This window comes from Mirounga leonina, unplaced genomic scaffold (genome assembly GCF_011800145.1).
Source record: "Mirounga leonina isolate KUSES-001 unplaced genomic scaffold, KU_Mleo_1.0 Mir_173, whole genome shotgun sequence".
NCBI lineage: Eukaryota > Metazoa > Chordata > Mammalia > Carnivora > Phocidae > Mirounga > Mirounga leonina.
In genome coordinates this window covers 23,078,576-23,097,256 of record NW_023270447.1, presented here as the reverse complement: position 1 = coordinate 23,097,256, position 18,681 = coordinate 23,078,576, and the positions used below count along the sequence as shown (strand labels likewise).

General features: G+C 35.8%; 1 protein-coding gene across 1 annotated transcript in view; it reads right to left on the bottom strand.

The window, feature by feature from the left end:
- COL24A1 (collagen type XXIV alpha 1 chain) overlaps nucleotides 1-18,681 on the bottom strand; it is a 391,807-nt gene that overhangs the window by 330,701 nt on the left and 42,425 nt on the right. The window contains exons 5-6 of the mRNA XM_035018127.1: nucleotides 9,602-9,655; nucleotides 6,951-7,004 (exon numbers count right to left, since the gene is read on the bottom strand). Coding sequence (XP_034874018.1) covers nucleotides 6,951-7,004; nucleotides 9,602-9,655 — 108 coding nt within the window. The remainder of the gene's footprint in view (nucleotides 1-6,950; nucleotides 7,005-9,601; nucleotides 9,656-18,681) is intronic.

The following is an 18,681-nucleotide window of genomic DNA, read 5'->3' as shown; positions in this document are numbered from 1 at the left end:
ATTAACTCAGCTTTTTGGTTCAGTTTTACATTTATTGAGTGCCCAACACATGCTGGGCACTGGGCTAGACACAAATGCAAAAATGAGTAAGTTCTGGCCCCTGCATTCAAACAACTAAGAGTCTATTAAGAAAGACCAACACATAAGTGAGAACTCATTTTGTCTGAAGAGAGATGAGAACTACCAACATCAGTTTACATTTCCTGTCCTTTATAATAAATACCAATTTTATTGTAAAAACAAAACAGAAAATAAAATGGATTAGTTTTTGCATCAATTTAGAATATTTTAGCAAAATAAGCTTTATTCTTATAAATTTTAAAATAGCCTTATAAGTAGAACATATTTATATACTGTCTTAAGGTATTTTCATTAGTAAGATTCACAACACTTATTTTTTTTTATTTACCAAATAAGAAGTGTGGTACTTTTAGCAAGTCACATTTCTAATTTGTCTAGTTGCCTCATAAGTAGCTCCTTCAAGAAAAGAAAAATAACATTTTCTTAAGTGTCAACTATATACAAGCATTCTACCAGATGCTTTGTGTGCTTTAAATCATTTTAACTTATAAAGGTACCTTTTCATTCTAACGATTTTTATAAGATGCATTAATCCAAATATGTTTGTATAGAGATTCCATTACGTGTTGCCATTTCCTATTTCAGTTAAAACTTTCTAAACTGCGATTGCCTTAATTTGCTCTTTCCATAGATTCAGGTAGCCTCCTTTTGAAGTGGACAGATTATTTCTTTGTGCAAGAAACAAGATGACTTTTTATACAATTTTCTTAGAGGCCAACAATTCTACCTCTTATTCTTGCTAAATAATAACTGAGAAAAGAAAAATATTTAGGATTGTCTTTATACTTTAAAATTTCTTAACTTAGAAGAAATCTTTACTCCCTAAAGGAAAACAAATCCTATGACTGCATGTCAAAATTTATCATCAAGACCTTGCACTCTGCCTTTTTTTTGCATTATCTTGAAAAAAAATTATAGGAGGATTATAAAGTTTGAATGTTCTATTGATCTTGATTAATCTAAAGTGCATGGTAAATATCTAGGAAAGTTTTCAATAAAACCACACCCTACAAGCTTTTTGGATGCATTAAGACACAGTGGTGATTTTTAACACCTGTCACAAATCTAACGTCCTCTGCAAATATGTGCAATTAAATCATGGTCAGTTTTGCCTATTTTGGACATAGTTGTCAAATTATTAAGTTAAATATAAATTAAAGACTAATATTCCAGTTTATAAGATTAAGTCCTCAAGACTTAATTAGTTGCTTACAAATTAAAAGTAGGGCTTTTTAAAAGTCCCTCATATATGGTTACATAAAAATACTTTATTGGTGAATAGTTATAAATAGTCAAAATATATCCACACTACTAAATATAATATTAAAACTTGAGATTCAGAGATGCCTGGGTGGCTTAGTTGGTTAAGCATCTGCCTTCAGCTGAGGTCATGATCCCAGGGTCCCAGGATGGAGTCCCATATCGGGCTCTCTGCTCAGCAGGGAGTCTGCTTCTCCTCTCCCTGTGTTCTTACTCTCTTGCTCTCTCTCTCAAATAAATAAATAAAATCTTAATAAAAAAATTGTCTGTCTTTTCTCTCATTATTACACATCTAGTTGATAGAATTGCAAAAGCAGCAAGAGAAAAACAACTTGTTCTGTACAAGGAAACTGCCATAAGACTATCAGCAGATTTTTCAGCAGAAGCTTTGCAGGCCAGAAGAAAGAGGCATAATATATCCAAACTACTCAAAGGAAAAAAAAAAACAACCAAGAATACTCTACTGGTAAGATTATCATTCAGAACTGAAGGAGAGATAAAGAGTTTTCCAGACAAGCAAAAGCTAAAGGAGTTCATCACTACTAAACTGGCCTTATAAGAAATGTTAAAAGGACTTCTTTAAGCTGAAAAGAAAGAGCATTAATTAATAACAAGAAAAAATATGAAAGTATAAATCTCACTGGTAAAAGTAAATATATAGAAAGGAGTGGATTATTATAAAACTTCTATGCAGGTTAAAAGACAAAGGTAGTAAAAATAACTATAATGGTGAGTTAAGAGACACATGAAATAAAGAGATGTAAAATGTCACATCAAAAAAATAAGATGTGGGAGGGAGTAAAAATGTAGACTTTTAGAATTTGACCAAATTTCAGTTGCTATCAACTTCAAAAAGACTGTTTTATATACATATATATAAAATATATGTGTGTGTGTGTGTGTATATGTTACACGTGAGCCTCACATTAACCAAAAAGCAAAATCCTATGCTAGACATACAAAAGACAGTAAGAATGGAATCTAAGCACAATACTAAATAAAGTCATAAAAACACAATGGAAGAGAGCAAGAGAAGAAGGAACAGAGAGTCACTACAAAAACAGAAAACAATTAACAATAGGCAACAAGTACATACCTATCAGTAATTACTTTAAATGTAAATGGATTTAATACTCTAATCAAAAGACACAGAGTGGCTGAATGTTTAAATAAACAAGACCTATCTATATTCTGCCTACAAGAGACTCACTTCAGATATAAAAACCACACAAAACCTAAAGGCAAAGGGATAGAAAAAGAAGTTCCATGCAGATGGAAACCAGAAGAAAGCTGGGGAGCTATACTTACATCAAACAAAATAGACTAAAACAAAGACTATAATAAAAGACAAAGATGGATATTACATAATGATAAAGGGGTCAATCTAACAAAAGGATATACATTTGTAAGTCTTTATGTACCCAACATAGGAGCACTCAAATATATAAAATAAATAATAACAGACCTAGGAGAGTTTTAATATCCCATTTCATCAATGGATAGATCATTCATATGAAAAATCAATATGGAAACAATGGCCTTGCCTTTAATGACACATTAGACCAGATGGACTAAATAGATACATACAAAACATTCTATCCAAAAGCAGCACAACATATATTCTTCTCAGTGCACATGGAACATTCTCTAGCATAGATTATGTATGTTAGGTCACTAATCAGGTCTCAATAAGTTTAAGACTGAAATCATATCAAGCATTTTTTCTGACCAAAATGATATGAAACTAAAAATCAATTAGAAAAAGAAAGCTGAAAAATCACAATAATATGGAGATTAAACAATGTGCTACTGAATAACCAATGTATTAATGAAGAAATCAAAGGAGAAATAAAAAAAATACCATGAAAATGGAAATACAACTTACCAAAATCTTTGGGAGGTAGCAAAATCTGTTCTAAGAGGAAAGTACATAGTGATATAAGCCTACCCCAAAAAGCAAGAAAAATCTCAATCTAACTTTATACTTCAAGGAACTCGGGGGGAAAAAAAAGATAAAGGAACTAAGAGCTGGTTCTTTGAAAAGATAAAGTTGACAAACTTTTAGCTAGACTAACTCAGAAAAAATAGGATTCAAATTAAAAAAAAAGGATTTACAATGGATACCACAGAAATAAAAAAGGATCATAAGAGACTACTATAAACAATTATATACAAACAAGTTGGCCAACCAAGAAGAAATGGATAAGTTCCTAGAAACACAATCTTTTAAGACTGAATAATGAAGAAATAAAAATTTGAATAGGCTGATTACTAGTAAGGAAATTAAAGCAGTAATCGAAAACCTCCCAACAAACAAGAGTCTAGGAGCTACAGCTTCATTGGTGAATTTTACCAAATATTTAAAGAAGAGTTAATGTCAATGCTTCTCAAACTCTTCCAAAAAACAGAAGAGGAGAGAATGCTTCCTAACTTATTTTACAAGGATACCACAAAAAAAGAAAACTACAGGCCAATATCCCTGATAAACATAAATGCAAAATCCTCAACAAAATAGTAGCTAACTAAATTCAACAATAGATTAAAAGGATCATCAAGTGGGATTTATTCCAAGGATGCAGAAATGGTTTGACATCATCTGCAAATCAATCAAAAGGATACACCACATTAACAAAATGAAGGATAAAAATCATAGATCATCTCAATAGATGCAGAAAAAGCATTTGACAAAATTCAACATCCATTTATGATAAAAACTCTCAACAAAATGGGTACAGAGGGAATGTACCTCAACATAATCAAGGCCATAAATGACAGCCCACAGCTAACATCATACTAGATGGTAAAAAGCTAAGTCTTTCCTCTAAGATCAGGAACAAGGTAAGGATGCTCACTCCTACTACTTTTATTCAATATAGTATTAGAAGTCCTAGCCATGGTAATTAGGCAAGAAAAAGAAATAAAATGCATCCAAATTGGAAGGGAAGAAGTAAAACCATCACTATTTGAAGATGACATGATAGCATCTATAGGAAACCCTAAAGACTCCACTGGAAAGCTGTTAGAACTAATAAATTCAGTAAAGTTGCAGGGTAAAAAATTAACATACAAAAATCTATTGCATTTCTATATACTAACAAAGAACTATCAGAGAAATTTAAAAAAATCTCATTTATAATTGCATCAAAAAGAATAAAACCTAGGAATAAATTTAACCAAGGAGGTAAAAGACTTGTATGCTAAAAACTGTAAGACATTAACAAAAGAAATTGAAGACACAAATAAAGACATTCTGTGCTAATGGAGTGGAAGAATTAATATTAAAATGTCCATATTACCCAAAGCAATCTATAGACTCAATGCAATCCCTGTCAAAATTCCCATGGCACATTTCAAAAAGACAAAACAAATAATCCTCAAATGTGTATGGAACCACAAAAGACCATGAATAGCCAAAGCAATTTGAGAAGAACAACAAAGCTGGAGGCTTCATGCTCCCTGATTTCAAACTATATTACAAAGCTATAATAATGAAAACAATATGGTACTCACTTAAAAAGAGCCACATAGATCAATGGAACAGAATAAAGAGCCCAGAAATAAACCCATGTATATATGGCCAATTAACTTACAACAAAAGAGGCAAGAATATACAATGGGGAAAGGACAGTTTCTTTAATAAATGGTGTTGGGAAAACTGGACAGCCATATGCAAAAGAACAAAATTAGACTATTCTCTTACACTATACATAAAAATAAACTCAAAATGAGTTAAAGACTTTAAGACCTGAAACCATAAAACTCCTAGTAGAAAACATAGGCAGTAAGCTCCTTGATATCATTCTTGGCAATTTTTTTTTTTAGATCTGACTCCAAAAGTGAAGGCAACAAAAGCAAAAATAAACAAGTAGGAATACAGCAAATTGAAAAGCTTCAGCAAAGGAAATCATCATAAAAATGAAAGGCAACTTACTGAATTGGAGAAAATATTTGCAAATTATATATCCAAACTCATACAACTCAACATCAAAACAAAACAATTGATTAATAAATGGGCAGAGGATCAGAATAGGCATTTTTCCAAGAAATACAGATGGCAAACAGGCACATGAAAAAGTACTCAATATCACTAGTCATCAGAGAAATGCAAATTAGGACCATAATGACTTATCACTTCACACCTGTTGGAATGGCTATTATCAAAAAGACAAGAAATAACTAGTGTTAGTGAAGACTGGTAAAGATGTGGAGAACAGGGAACACAAATGCCCTGTTGGAAGGAATGTAAATTGGTACAGCCACTATGGAAAACAGTATGGAGTTTCATCAAAAAATTAAAAATAACAAACTTCCAGTTATAAGATAAATAACTGAAGGAGATGAAAAATATAGCATAGGGAATATAGTCAATAATATAAAATAAAAAGTGATCAGAACTACCATATGATTCAACAATTCTACTTCTGGACATTTTATCAGAAAAAAAACAAAAACACTAATTCATCAAGATATATGCACCCCTGTGTTCATTGCAGCATTATTTACAATAGTAAAGATATGAAAAGGATGGGGGCGCCTGGGTGGCTCAGTCGTTAAGCGTCTGCCTTCGGCTCAGGTCATGATCCCAGGGTCCTGGGATCGAGCCCCACATTGGGCTCCCTGCTCTGCAGGAAGCCTGCTCTCCCTCTTCCGCTCCCCCTGCTTGTGTTCCTCCTCTCGCTGTATCTCTCTCTGTCAAATAAATAAAATCTTTAAAAAAAAAAAAAAAGATCTGAAAAGAATCTAAGTGTCCATCAATGATTGAATAGACAAAGAAGATGTGGTGTAAACACACACACACACACACACAATGGAATACTACTCAGCCATTAAAAAAAATGAAATCTTGGGCGCCTGGGTGGCTCAAATGGTTAAGCGTCTGCCTTCGGCTCAGGTCATGATCCCAGGGTCCTGGGATCGAGCCCCACATCGGGCTCCCGGCTCAGTGGGGAGCCTGCTTCTCCCTCTGACCCTCTCCCCTCTCATGCTGTTTCTCTCTCACCCGCTCTCCAAAAAATAAATAAAATCTTTAAAAAAAAATAAAAATAAAAATAAAAATAAATAAAAAATAAAAAATGAAATCTTGCCATTTGTGACAACATGGATGGACCTTGAGGGCATTAGGCTAAGCGAAATAAGCCAGACAGAGAAATATAAATATTGTATGATCTCACTTATATGTGGAATCTAAAAAACAAAACAGGTGAACAAATAAAACAAAATTTACGTATTCAGTGAACAGAGCAGTGGTTGCAGGGACGGAAGAGGGGTACACACTTCCAGTTGTGAAATAAATAGGTCATGGGGATATGATGTGTGGCATGGTGATTACAGTCAATGGTACTGCATGCATATTTGAAGGCTGCCAGGAAAGTGGATCATGAAAATTTTCATCATAAGAAAGAAAATTTTTTGTAATTTTTTATGGTGATGGATGGTGGCTGGACTTACTGTGGTGATTATCTGCAGTATGTACAAGTGTCGAATCATTATGTTATACAGTTGAAGCTAGTATAATGTTTATGTCAACTATATCTCAATTTTAAAAAAAGTTAAGGACCTTCTTTAATAATGTGAGGGAAATAATGTGATACTCACTAGTCATCACTCACCTTTGGACCTGGCAATCCAGGTAATCCAGGATTTCCATGTGGCCCTGGTATGCCCTGCAAATAGTAAAAAGGTCAGATCACTCTTAGAACAGATCTAGATACAAATAATAGACAGTGTTTATTGCAACGTTCAGATAAATATTACATAGCATAATTTCATTAAAACGTATGTCACCTTTTCTTTCCCCCCACAAAGTTCTTTATCTTTTCCTAGATGTTGGATATTTCATCTTGGAAAAGAGAGCTACACTAATTATAGTATATATTTCCTTCTTTTGATTCAAAACACTGCCTTGAGATGCTTATTTCCTTTATTTTTCACCCCTATCTCCAGCCATATTGCATAGTGCTACTTCTAAAAGCTGTGCAGAGTAAGAAGCCTAAAAATAAGAAAGTGCAAATGTTTATTCTTCTGCCAACATGTGCTAACCCTTTCTGCACTTGGGTTTTTGCTTATGCCATTATGTATGCCTTAAAGACTTATTTCATTTCACTTTGCCCCCCTACAGCTGCCCAAATCATCCTTCAAGTGTCAACTAAGATCCCACCTCATTTTTAAATCCTAGCTACACCATCATAAAGTGACTTCTCTTTCCTAGTAACTTCCATAGAAATTGCTACATGTAAAATTCATTTGTAATTAATTGCACATTGCTTTAGGACATTTCTTACACTGTTCTAATCTGTTAGTTAAATATTTTATTGCTATTTTAACTATCTTATGACATGCTATTTAGTTCTAGGATTGAAATTTTTTTAAAAAAGGGACTGTTTTTCATATTATCAGTATAGTACTTGGAACATATTAGATAGTTAATAAATATTTGTCAGTAATTACTTCTATTTACCAACTATGCATAGATAACTGTTAATGCTTTATATTTCTTATTACTAATCCTTATAACAATCCTGCAAGGTGGTTATTTTTACTCCCATTTACAAAGTAAGAAACTTAAGCTCACAGAACCGACAAGTAGAGGAACTAAGATCCACCTCCAAAAAGCCTTCCTGGTTTGCAGACCCCTATATTCATTTGGGTTTGGTGCCCACTTCTGGGCTCTTCAGCCATACCTCTAGGTTAACATATAACATATAGTTAATAATTACTTATTTTTCTGTCTTTTCAATTCTGAATTAATAGAGCACTGTGTTTCAGAAAGGAGAGGGGCATCAGCAATGGCAATATTGAAGGTATAACTAGCAAGATTAAAACTAAGGGAAAAGGATTAGATGTTATGGCATATGTCATTTGTAACCTTCAAAACATAAATTTTAATAAAACAGATGGAAAAATTTATGGGGATTTACAAATGATTTATTGGTGGAGATGTAGGGCAATGGCATAAACTATTATTTTACAAAGCTCAATAGTGCAACCGTGAGCTCAGACAGTAACTTTAGGAAAAATTAATGTCAGTGAAAGTTCGAGTTTTATTTTTTAAAGGATAATTGGTTGTTGCCAAATGAGATAAAATCTCAGGAGAGAAAAATTGCAAAGTGGCAAGTTTTAAGTTAAATAATGGAATGGAGATAAAATTAGGAACACAAATGTAATAATTAGTCTTGAGAAGAGGAATAGTGTTCCTTCCTTAAAGAAAGGATTGGACAAATAAATTTTTTTAAAAAGATAGAGAAGGAAACTGCTGTATCATGAAAATAGCTGGACTCAGACGTTGAAGGTCATGCTGTGGGAGAACAGCCTCAGTAGTGGAAAGGGAATGGAATTAGAGCAGAGAGATCCACTCCCTCAGAAGAGTAGGATCCACACAGAGAGCAAGGAGGATGGAAGAGGTGTGCCAGCTACAGGAGTGTGGGCACATTGATGAGAGACTCTGGGAGGAACATGATAGATCATCAAGTAGAGAGAAGTAAACCAAATGCTAACCAACTACCACCAGTGAGCATTCCTGAGGCCTCATACAGACAAGACTTGGTTGTGAATATGGATGGCTCACAGTAATATTTCAGGATATGATTTCTCATTATGTTGTTTGTATGATAGATAAAAATCAGGATAGAAAGAAAGTGGATTGTCCATGGCATGTGCATTTGTCTTTATAACACACAGTCGTAATTCCTTTTCTGGCTCTTTGAAGAATTTCTGTTAGTAAAAGTCCACATTGATTTTTTTTTTTTTTAGTTTTGAAAGAAATGAATTTTAACACAGCAGTAAATCTTCTGTTGGACCTGTATAATGCTGATGCTTACAGCAGCTTTTTCCTCAGGACAATTATTTTTCTAGTCAGTTGTTCCAGCATTTTCCACTATGTAATCCAGGAACATACTATTTTAAGGCAGCCCACTCCTCTTCATTTCCCAAAGCAAATGAACCCCACCTTGAACTATCAACTACCGATGAGATCACTTTATAACTAAGAATAATGTTACAAGTAGCACCAGAAGAGCTACTAATCTACAAATTTGATAATCCTTCTTGGGCATGTTCACAGAGAATGCTTTGGCTGGGTGTTTACTCTCAAATAAACAAGTTGCACATGTTCCTGAGTTTCTCTTGAGTTGGCAAAGGTAGGGCTACATTTGAACATCCAGGCAGGTTTCCAAAGGAAGTACATACGGTACAATACTCGGGAAAACATACTGCAAAGTTACTAATTCTAACAGCAAGTGGGACATGGAGCCCATTTACTTACCCGTGGACCTCTCTTTCCTGATGGACCTGGAATACCTGCTAGACCTGGTGGACCCTTGGAAAACAAATGCCAAGATGTTAGACGTCTAATAGACACATCTTTTCTCACGAGTCTCATTAAGATTCCCGCACTAGGGCTTTTTCTTTTCAGTCCCCAGTTTCCAGCTAATGATGATTTTAAAGTAACATGAATCCCCTCACCCTAATCAGCAGGAGTGAGAGTTGGAACTCAAGTGTCCTCTTTAATCTGGCCAGAAACAGCAGCAGGAAGTCTGTGCCTTATGGTTACAGCCACTGTATCTGGTTTTTACAGGGACCATAACTAGTAGTTTTGTGGGTAATTTTTACCTAACTTTACTTTTACTACTGAAGGCAGAATTCAGTTTAGGGTTTGGAGACCAACAACTACAGGGTTTTTTCAAACACATTTCAAAAGACTTGCCCTGAAAAATTAAAGCACTGGCAAAATTAAAGCACTGACCGTATTATGTTCTTTTAAAAGACTTATAGCAAGAATCTGTGTAATGTGTTAAACTGTTATAATGAGATCCTTCTAGTATATTCAGTAATAAATCTGCCTTACACCAGATACAGCATACCAGGAGGTCAGTAACAGACTTAAATGGTTTGCAAAACAAAGTAGGAAAGCAAAAATTGATCCATTTTAAAGTGTTCTGAGTTCTTTAAATGTTACTTATTAAATATATCAAATAAGAAATAGGAAACTACTACTTTACTTCCTTGTGTAATGCTTTATGTCATCTTTTTTACTTACTTTAACAATCAACTGGGGTAGGATAAATGTTCATTTGAGATATGGTTAACACATTCACTCATCTTTCATTCACTTAATTGTTACTGAGCACTCTGCTGACATGGAATTATTCTTGGTGTCTCTAGAGCATACACATATTCCATTTTACAAATGTTCATTCAATATTGCCTTAAAGTGTAGAACAAACATTGAAATTAGACATATCAAAGTTAAAGTACTAGCCCTATCATTAACAAGTAGCATGACCTCATGAGTCTCATTTTTATGCAGCATTTTTTTCTCATTTCTCATTCTTGATATTAACTATTGAAACTTTCTTCTTTTTTATATTACAGTCATTTTGAAGTTTGTAATGTTCTTTATATATTTCAAACTGTCCATTTTCCTTTAATTGTATTTTTTCTTCTCTCCCCTAACTTAATAAAAACCTTTCATGTATTTCCTAGTATTGAGAGATAAGTACTATTTCTATTCAACCTCAGACTGAGGGCATTCTCTTTCCTGAACTGTTCAAATATTTTAACAGCTATTATTATATTACTTGCGTCCATCAAAAACTAACTTCCACTTATTTTTTTTTTAAATTGGAATTCTTTTCAATAGTTCTAGTTCTGTTGTTATAATCAGAAATTAAAGGCTATTTATATGAAGTCCCCAAAAATAAGAAAAATGAAAAACTAAATGGAAAATTAAAACAGCATGTCTATTATTGGTTTATTGCCCTATCACACTACATTACAACAAAAGAAAACACCATTCCATTCACATGGAAAAAGTAATTAACATTAGATACTGGGGAAGAAAGAAAGTATATTTTATGTCCTGATTGAAATATTTAAGTTGTTTAATAAGCACTAAATAAAAATCAATTTTAGCTTTCTTCACAATTTTGCATTTTCAAATCTTTCAGAACAGATTATTAATAGGGATTTCTAGAAAACAGGGAAGCAAACCGATTTTATGTCATGACTGACTTGTTTGAGGAAAATAAGTTATTTTCTGTAAACAAAGTTAATTACTAAAAATGGCACTTTAACTTTGAGATTATTAGTTATTAAGAGAAAGTATAATTCAATGAAAAGAACAATGGTTTTGCAATTGTCTAGTCTAGATTCAAGTCATGCCTCAATCATTTACTAGCTGAATGACCTTGCACAACTCAGTTACTCTTTCTTTAAAGCCTTATCTTTAAAGCCTTATCTTTAAAATACTGATGACAAAAATATACCTCTCAGGAGGAGCAAGATGGAGGAGGAGTAGGGACCTAAATTTCGTCTGGTCTCAGGAATTCAGCTAGATAAGGATCAAACCATTCTGAACACCTACGAACTCAATAGGAGATTGAAGAAAAGAATAGCAGCAACTCTCTGAACAGAAAAGCGACCACTTTCTGGAAGGTAGGATATGCGGAGAAGTGAATCCAAGGCGATATTTGGGAGGCTAGACAGTGGGGGAGGGGGCCTCTGTCCACCACTTCGGGCAAGTGATAGAGAAGCAGAGCACAAACTTGGAACTTTTAGAAGTCGGCTCCGCTGAGGGACATCACTCCAGTGGCTAAGCAGGGGGTGGAACCCTCGCTGGGACAGTGTGGTCTCAGGACCCTCGGGGTCACAAGAAGATCGGGGGTGCCTGAGTGTGGCAGAGCTCCCAGGTATCGGAGTGGGGAAGCCGGCTACAGAGACGGAGCCGAGGAGGGGGCTCTCAGCTTGGGGTTGCCATAAACCGTGATCCGCGGCACAGTCAGGCCACTGCTCCTCCAGCAGGGACCCAACAAGCGGCAGATCCGGGGAGACTCCCCTTCTTCCCCCAGGGAGGAGTGGCGCAGGAGGGCACTGCAGGGATCTGCTGGGTTTGGAGACTCCACATGGGGTCAGGTGCCAGAGATAGAAACGCTCAGTCAAAGGCCAGGTGAGCAAGGAGTGCCGCCGGAGACCAGGGAGACAGGAATGACTGACTGCTTTTCTCTGGGGGTGCACTGAGGAGTGGGGCCCCAAGTTCTCGGCTCCTCCAGGGCAGAGAATGGGAGGCCGCCATTTTCACTTTCATCCTCCAAAGCTGCATGGAAAGCTTGCAGGGAACAAAAGCTCCCAAGATCAAACCCCAGCAGATTACTTAGCCTGGACCCGGCAAGGGTGGGGCAATTCCGCCTCCCACAAAGACATTTGGGAACCACGGCAACAGGCCCCTCCCCCAGAAGATCAGCAAAAACAGCCAGCCAAGACCAAGTTTACCGATCAATGAGAACAGCAAAACTCCAGCACTAGGGGAATAATGCATGTAGAATTCATGGCTTTTTTACTATGATTCTTTAGTTTTTCAAAGTTAATTTTTTTTTATTTTCTGTATTTTTTTCTTTTTCTATTTTTTTTGAATTTTTCTTTTTCCCTTTTTCAACCAAAATCTTATCAATCCCTTTTTTAAAAATCTTTTTTACTTTTCATTTTTAGAGTCATATTCTATCCCTTCATTGTAGTTAACCTTATTTTTCATATATATATATATATATAAGTTTTTCTCTCTTTAAAATTTTGGGATACAGTTTCTTCTAACAGACCAAAATATACCCTAAATCTCTAGTGTATGGCTTTGTTCTAGTCTCCTGCCTGATCACATTCACTCCCTTTTTTAAATTTTTCTTTTTTCTTTTTTCAACCAACTTCTTATCTTCTCAATTCCTTTTATAAAATCTTTTATAATTTTCATCTTTACAGTCATATTCCATCCCTTCATCGTATTTACCCTTATTTTTGTACATATATAAGTTTTTCTTTCTTTAAAACTTTGGGAGGCACTTTCTTCTAAAAGACCAAAATACACCCAAAATCTAAATGTGTAGCACTGATTTATGCACCAGTCTGATCATATTTGAACATATTCTTTTTTTTTTAATCTTTTTTTTTTTCTTTTTTCTTTCCTTCCCTTTCTTTTCCCCTGGTTTCAGGTCTCTTCTGATTTGTTTAGTATGTATTTTTCTGTGGTCGTTGTTACCCTGTTAGCATTTTGTTCTCTCATTCATCTATTGTCCTCTGGACAAAATGACAAGACGGAAAAAATCACCTCAAAAAAAAGAAGAAGAGGCAGTACTGACTGCCAGGGACCTAATCAATACAGACATTAGTAAGATGTTAGAACTAGAGTTCAGAATGACGATTTTAAGAGATACTAGCTGGGCTTGAAAAAAGCATGGAAGATATTAGAGAAACCCTTTCTGGAGAAATCAAAGAACTAAAATCTAACCAAGTCAAAATCAAAAAGGCTATTAATGAGGTGCAATCAAAAATGGAGGCTCTAACTGCTAGGAGAAATTAGGCAAAAGAGAGAATTAGTGATATAAAAGACCAAATGATGGAAAATAAAGAAGCTGAGAAAAAGTGAGATAAACAACTACTAGATCACGAGGGCAGAATTTGAGAGATAAGCGATACCATAAGATTAAACAATATTAGAATAATTGGGATCCCAGAAGAAGAAGAAAGAGAGAGAGGGGCAGAAGTTATATTGGAGCAAATTGTAGCAGAGAATGTCTCTAATTTGGGGAAGGAAATAGGCATCAAAATCCAGGAGGCACAGAGAACCCCCCTCAAAATCAATAAAAATAGGTCAACACCCCAACATCTAATAGTAAAACTTACGAGTCTCAGAGACAAAGAGAAAATCCTGAAAGCAGCTTGGGACAAGAGATCTGTAACCTACAATGGTAGAAACATCAGATTGGCAACAGACCTATCCACAGAGACCTGGCAGGCCAGAAAGGACTGCCATGATATATTCAGAGCACTAAATGAGAAAAATATGCAGCCAAGAATACTATATCCAGCCAGGCTGTCATTGAAAATAAAAGGAGAGATAAAAAACTTCCAGGACAAACAAAAACTAAAGGAGTTTGCAAACACGAAACCAGCCCTATAAGAAATATTGAAAGGGGTCCTCTAAGCAAAGAGAGAGCCTAAAAGTAACATAGACCAGAAAGGAACAGAGACAATATACAGTAAAATTCACCTTACAGGCAATACAGTGGCACTAAATTCATATCTTTCAATAGTTACCCTGAATGTAAATGGGCTAAATGCCCCAATCAAAAGACGCAGGGTATCAGATTGGATAAAAAAACAAGACCCATCGATATGCTGTCTGCAACAGACTCATTTTTAGACCGAAAGGCACCTCCAGATTGAAAGTGAGGGGGTGGAAAACCATTTACCATGCTAATGGACACCAAAAGAAAGCTGGGTGGCAATCCTTATATCAGACAAATTAGATTTTAAACCAAAGACTATAATAAGAAATGAGGAAGGACACTACATCATACTTAAAGGGTCTATCCAACAAGAAGATCTAACAATTGTAAATATCTATGCTCCTAACATGGGAGCAGCCAACCATATAAGCCAACTAATAACAAAATCAAAGAAACACATCAACAACAATACAGTAATAGTAGGGGACTTTAACACCCCCCTCACTGAAATGGACAGATCATCTAAGCAAAAGATCAACAAGGAAATAAAGACTTTAAATGACACACTGGACCAAATGGACTCCACAGATATATTCAGAACATTCCATCTCATAGCAACAGAATATACATTCTTCTCTAGTGCCCATGGAACATTCTCCAGAATAGACCACCTCCTAGGTCACAAATTAGGTCTCAACTGGTACCAAAAGATTAGGATCATTCCCTGCATATTTTCAGACCACGTGCTTTGAAACTAGAAGTCAATCACAAGAGAAAAGTTGGAAAGAACTCAAATACATGGAGGCTAAAGAGCATCCTACTAAAGAATGAATAGGTCAACCAGGAAATTAAAGAAGAATTTAAAAAATTCATGGAAACAAATGAATATGAAAACATAACTGTTCAAAATCTTTGGGATACAGCAAAGGCAGTCCTAAGAGGAAAGTTTATAGCAATACAACCCTTTCTCAAGAAACAAGAAAGGTCTCAAATACACAACCTAACCCTACACCTAAAGGAGCCGGAGAAAGAACAGCAAATGAAGCCTAAACCCAGCAGGAGAAGAGAAATAATAAAGATCAGAGCAGAAATCAATGAAATAGAAACCAAAAGAACAGTAGAACAGATCAACGAAACTGGGAGCTGGTTCTTTGAAAGAATTAATAAGATTGATAAACCCCTGGCCAGACTTATCAGAAAGAAAAGAGAAAGGACCCAAATAAATAAAATCATGAATGAAAGAGGAGAGATCACAACCAACACCAAAGAAATACAAACAATTATAAGAACATTTATTAGCAACTATATGCCAGCAAATTAGATAACCTGGAAGAAATGGATGCATTCATAGAGACATATCAACTACCAAAACTGAACCAAGAAGAAATAGAAAACCTGAACAGACCTATAACCACTAAGGAAACTGAAGCAGTAATCAAAAATCTCCCAACAAACAAGAGCCCAGGGCCAGATGGCTTTCCAGGGGAATTCTACCAAACATTTAAAGAAGAATTAATACCTATTCTCCTGAAATGGTTCCAAAAAATAGAAATGGAAGGAAAACTTCCAAACTCATTTTATGAGGCCATCATTACCTTGATCCCAAAACCAGACAAAGACCCCCCATCAAAAAGGAGAATTACCCTGATATCCCTGATGAACATGGATGCAAAAATTCTTACCAAAACACTAGCCAATAGGATCCAACAGTAAAATAAAAAGGTTATTCACCAGGACCAAGTGGGATTTATTCCTGGGCTGCATGGTTGGTTCAACATCCGCAAATCAATCAATGTGATACAATACATTAATAAAAGAAAGAACAAGAACCATATGATATTCTCAATAGATGCAGAAAAAGCATTTGACAAAGTACAGCATCCTTTCTTGATCAAAACTCTTCAGAGTATAGGGATAGAGGCTACATACCTCAATATCATAAAAGCCATCTATGAAAAACCCACAGTGAATATCGTACTCAATGGGGAAAAACTGAGAGCTTTCTCCCTAAGGTCAGGAACACGGCAGGGATGTCCACTATCACCACTGCTATTCAACATATTACTAGCAGTCCTAGCCTCAGCAATCAGACAACAAAAAGAAATAAAAGGCATCCATATTGGCAAAGAAGAAGTCAAACTCTCACTCTTTGCAGATGATAGGATACTTTATGTGGAAACCCAAAAGACTCCACACCAAAACTGCTAGAACTCATACAGGAATTCAGTCAAGTGGCAGGCTATAAAATCAATGCACAGAAACCAGTGGCATTTTTATACACCAACAACAAGACAGAAGAAAGAAATTAAGGAGTTGATCCCATTTGCAATTGCAACCAAAATCATAACATACCTAGGAATAAATCTAACCAAAGAGGCAAAGAATTTGCACTCAGAAAACTACAAATTACTCATGAAAGAAATTGAGGAAGACACAAAGAAATGGAAAAACGTTCCATGCTCATGGATTGGAAGAACAAATATTGTGAAGATATCAATGCTACCTAGAGCAATCTACACATTTAATGCAATCCCTATCAAAATACCATCAACTTTTTTCACAGAGCTGGAACAAATAATCCTAAAATTTGTATGGAACCGGAAAAGACCCCAAATAGCCAGAGGAATGTTGAAAAAGGAAAAGCAAAGCTGGTGGCATCACAATTCCAGACTTCAAACTCTATTACAAAGCTGTAATCATCAAGACCGTATGGTACTGGCACAAAAACAGACACATAGATCAGTGGAACAGAATAGAGAGCCCAGAAATGGACCCTCAACTCTATGGTCAACTAATCTTCGACAAAGCAGGAAAGAATGTCCAATGGAAAAAAGACAGTCTCTTCAACAAATGGTGTTGGGAAAATTGGACAGCCACATGCAGAAGAATCAGACTGGACAATTTCCTTACAAGACACACAAAAATACACTCAAAATGAAGGAAAGACCTACATGTGAGACAGGAATCCATCAAAATCCTTGAGGAGCACACAGGCGGCAACCTCTTTGACCTCAGCCACAGCAACTTCTTCCTAGAAACATTGCCAAAGGCATGGGAAGCAAGGGCAAAAATGAACTATTGGGACTTCATCAAGATAAAAAGCTTTTGCACAGCAAAGGAAACAGTCATCAAAACCAAAAGACAACCGACAGAATGGGAGAAGATATTTGCAAATGACATATCAGATAAAGGGCTAGTCTCCAAAATCTATAAAGAACTTATCAAACTCAACACCCAAAGAACAAAGAATCCAATCAAGAAATGGGCAGAAGACATGAACAGACATTTTTCCAAAGAAGACATCCAAATGGCCAACAGACACATGAAACAGTGCTCAACATCGCTCAGCATCAGGGAAATCCAAATCAAAACCTCAATGAGATACCACCTCACACCAGTCAGAATGGCTAAAATTAACAAGTCAAGAAACAACAGATGTTGGCGAGAATGTGGAGAAAGGGGAACCCTCTTACACTGTTGGTGGGAATGCAAGCTGGTGCAGCCACTGTGGAAAACAGTATGGAGGTTCCTCAAAAAGTTGAAAATAGAGCTACCATACGACCCCACAATGGCACTACTGGGTATTAACTGCAAAGATGGAAATGTAGTGATCCAAAGGGGTACGTGCACCCCGATGTTTATAGCAGCAATGTCCACAATAGCCAAACTATGGAAAGAGCCAAGATGTCCATGTCCATCAATAGATGAATGGATAGGGAAGATAGAATATTATGCAGCCATGAAAAGGAATGAAATCTTCCCATTTGCAATGACATGGTTGGAACTGGAGGGTATTAATGCTGAGGGAAATAAGTCAAACAGAGAAAGACATGTATCATATGACCTCACTGATATGAGGAATTCTTAATCTCAGGAAACAAACTGAGGGTTGCTGGAATGGTGGGGGGGGGGGGATGGGGTGGCTGGGTGATAGACATTGGGGAGGGTATGTGCTATGGTGAGTGCTGTGAATTGTGTAAGACTGTTGAATCACAGACCTGTACCTCTGAAACAAATAATACATTATATGTTAAAAAAAAAAAAAAAGATAGTAGGAAGGGAGAAATGAAGGGGGGGAATCGGAGGGGGAGACGAACCATGAGAGACTACAAACTCTGAGAAACAAACTGAGGGTTCTAGAGGGGAGGGGGTGGGGAGATGGGTTTGCCTGCTGGTGGATATTAAAGAGGGCACATACTGAATGGAGCACTGGCTATTACATGCAAACAATGAATCATGGAACACTACATCAAAAACTAATGATGTAATGTATGGTGATTAACATAACACAATAAAATAAAAAAATAAAAAGTAAAATAAAAAAATATATACCTCTCAAAGTTCTTGT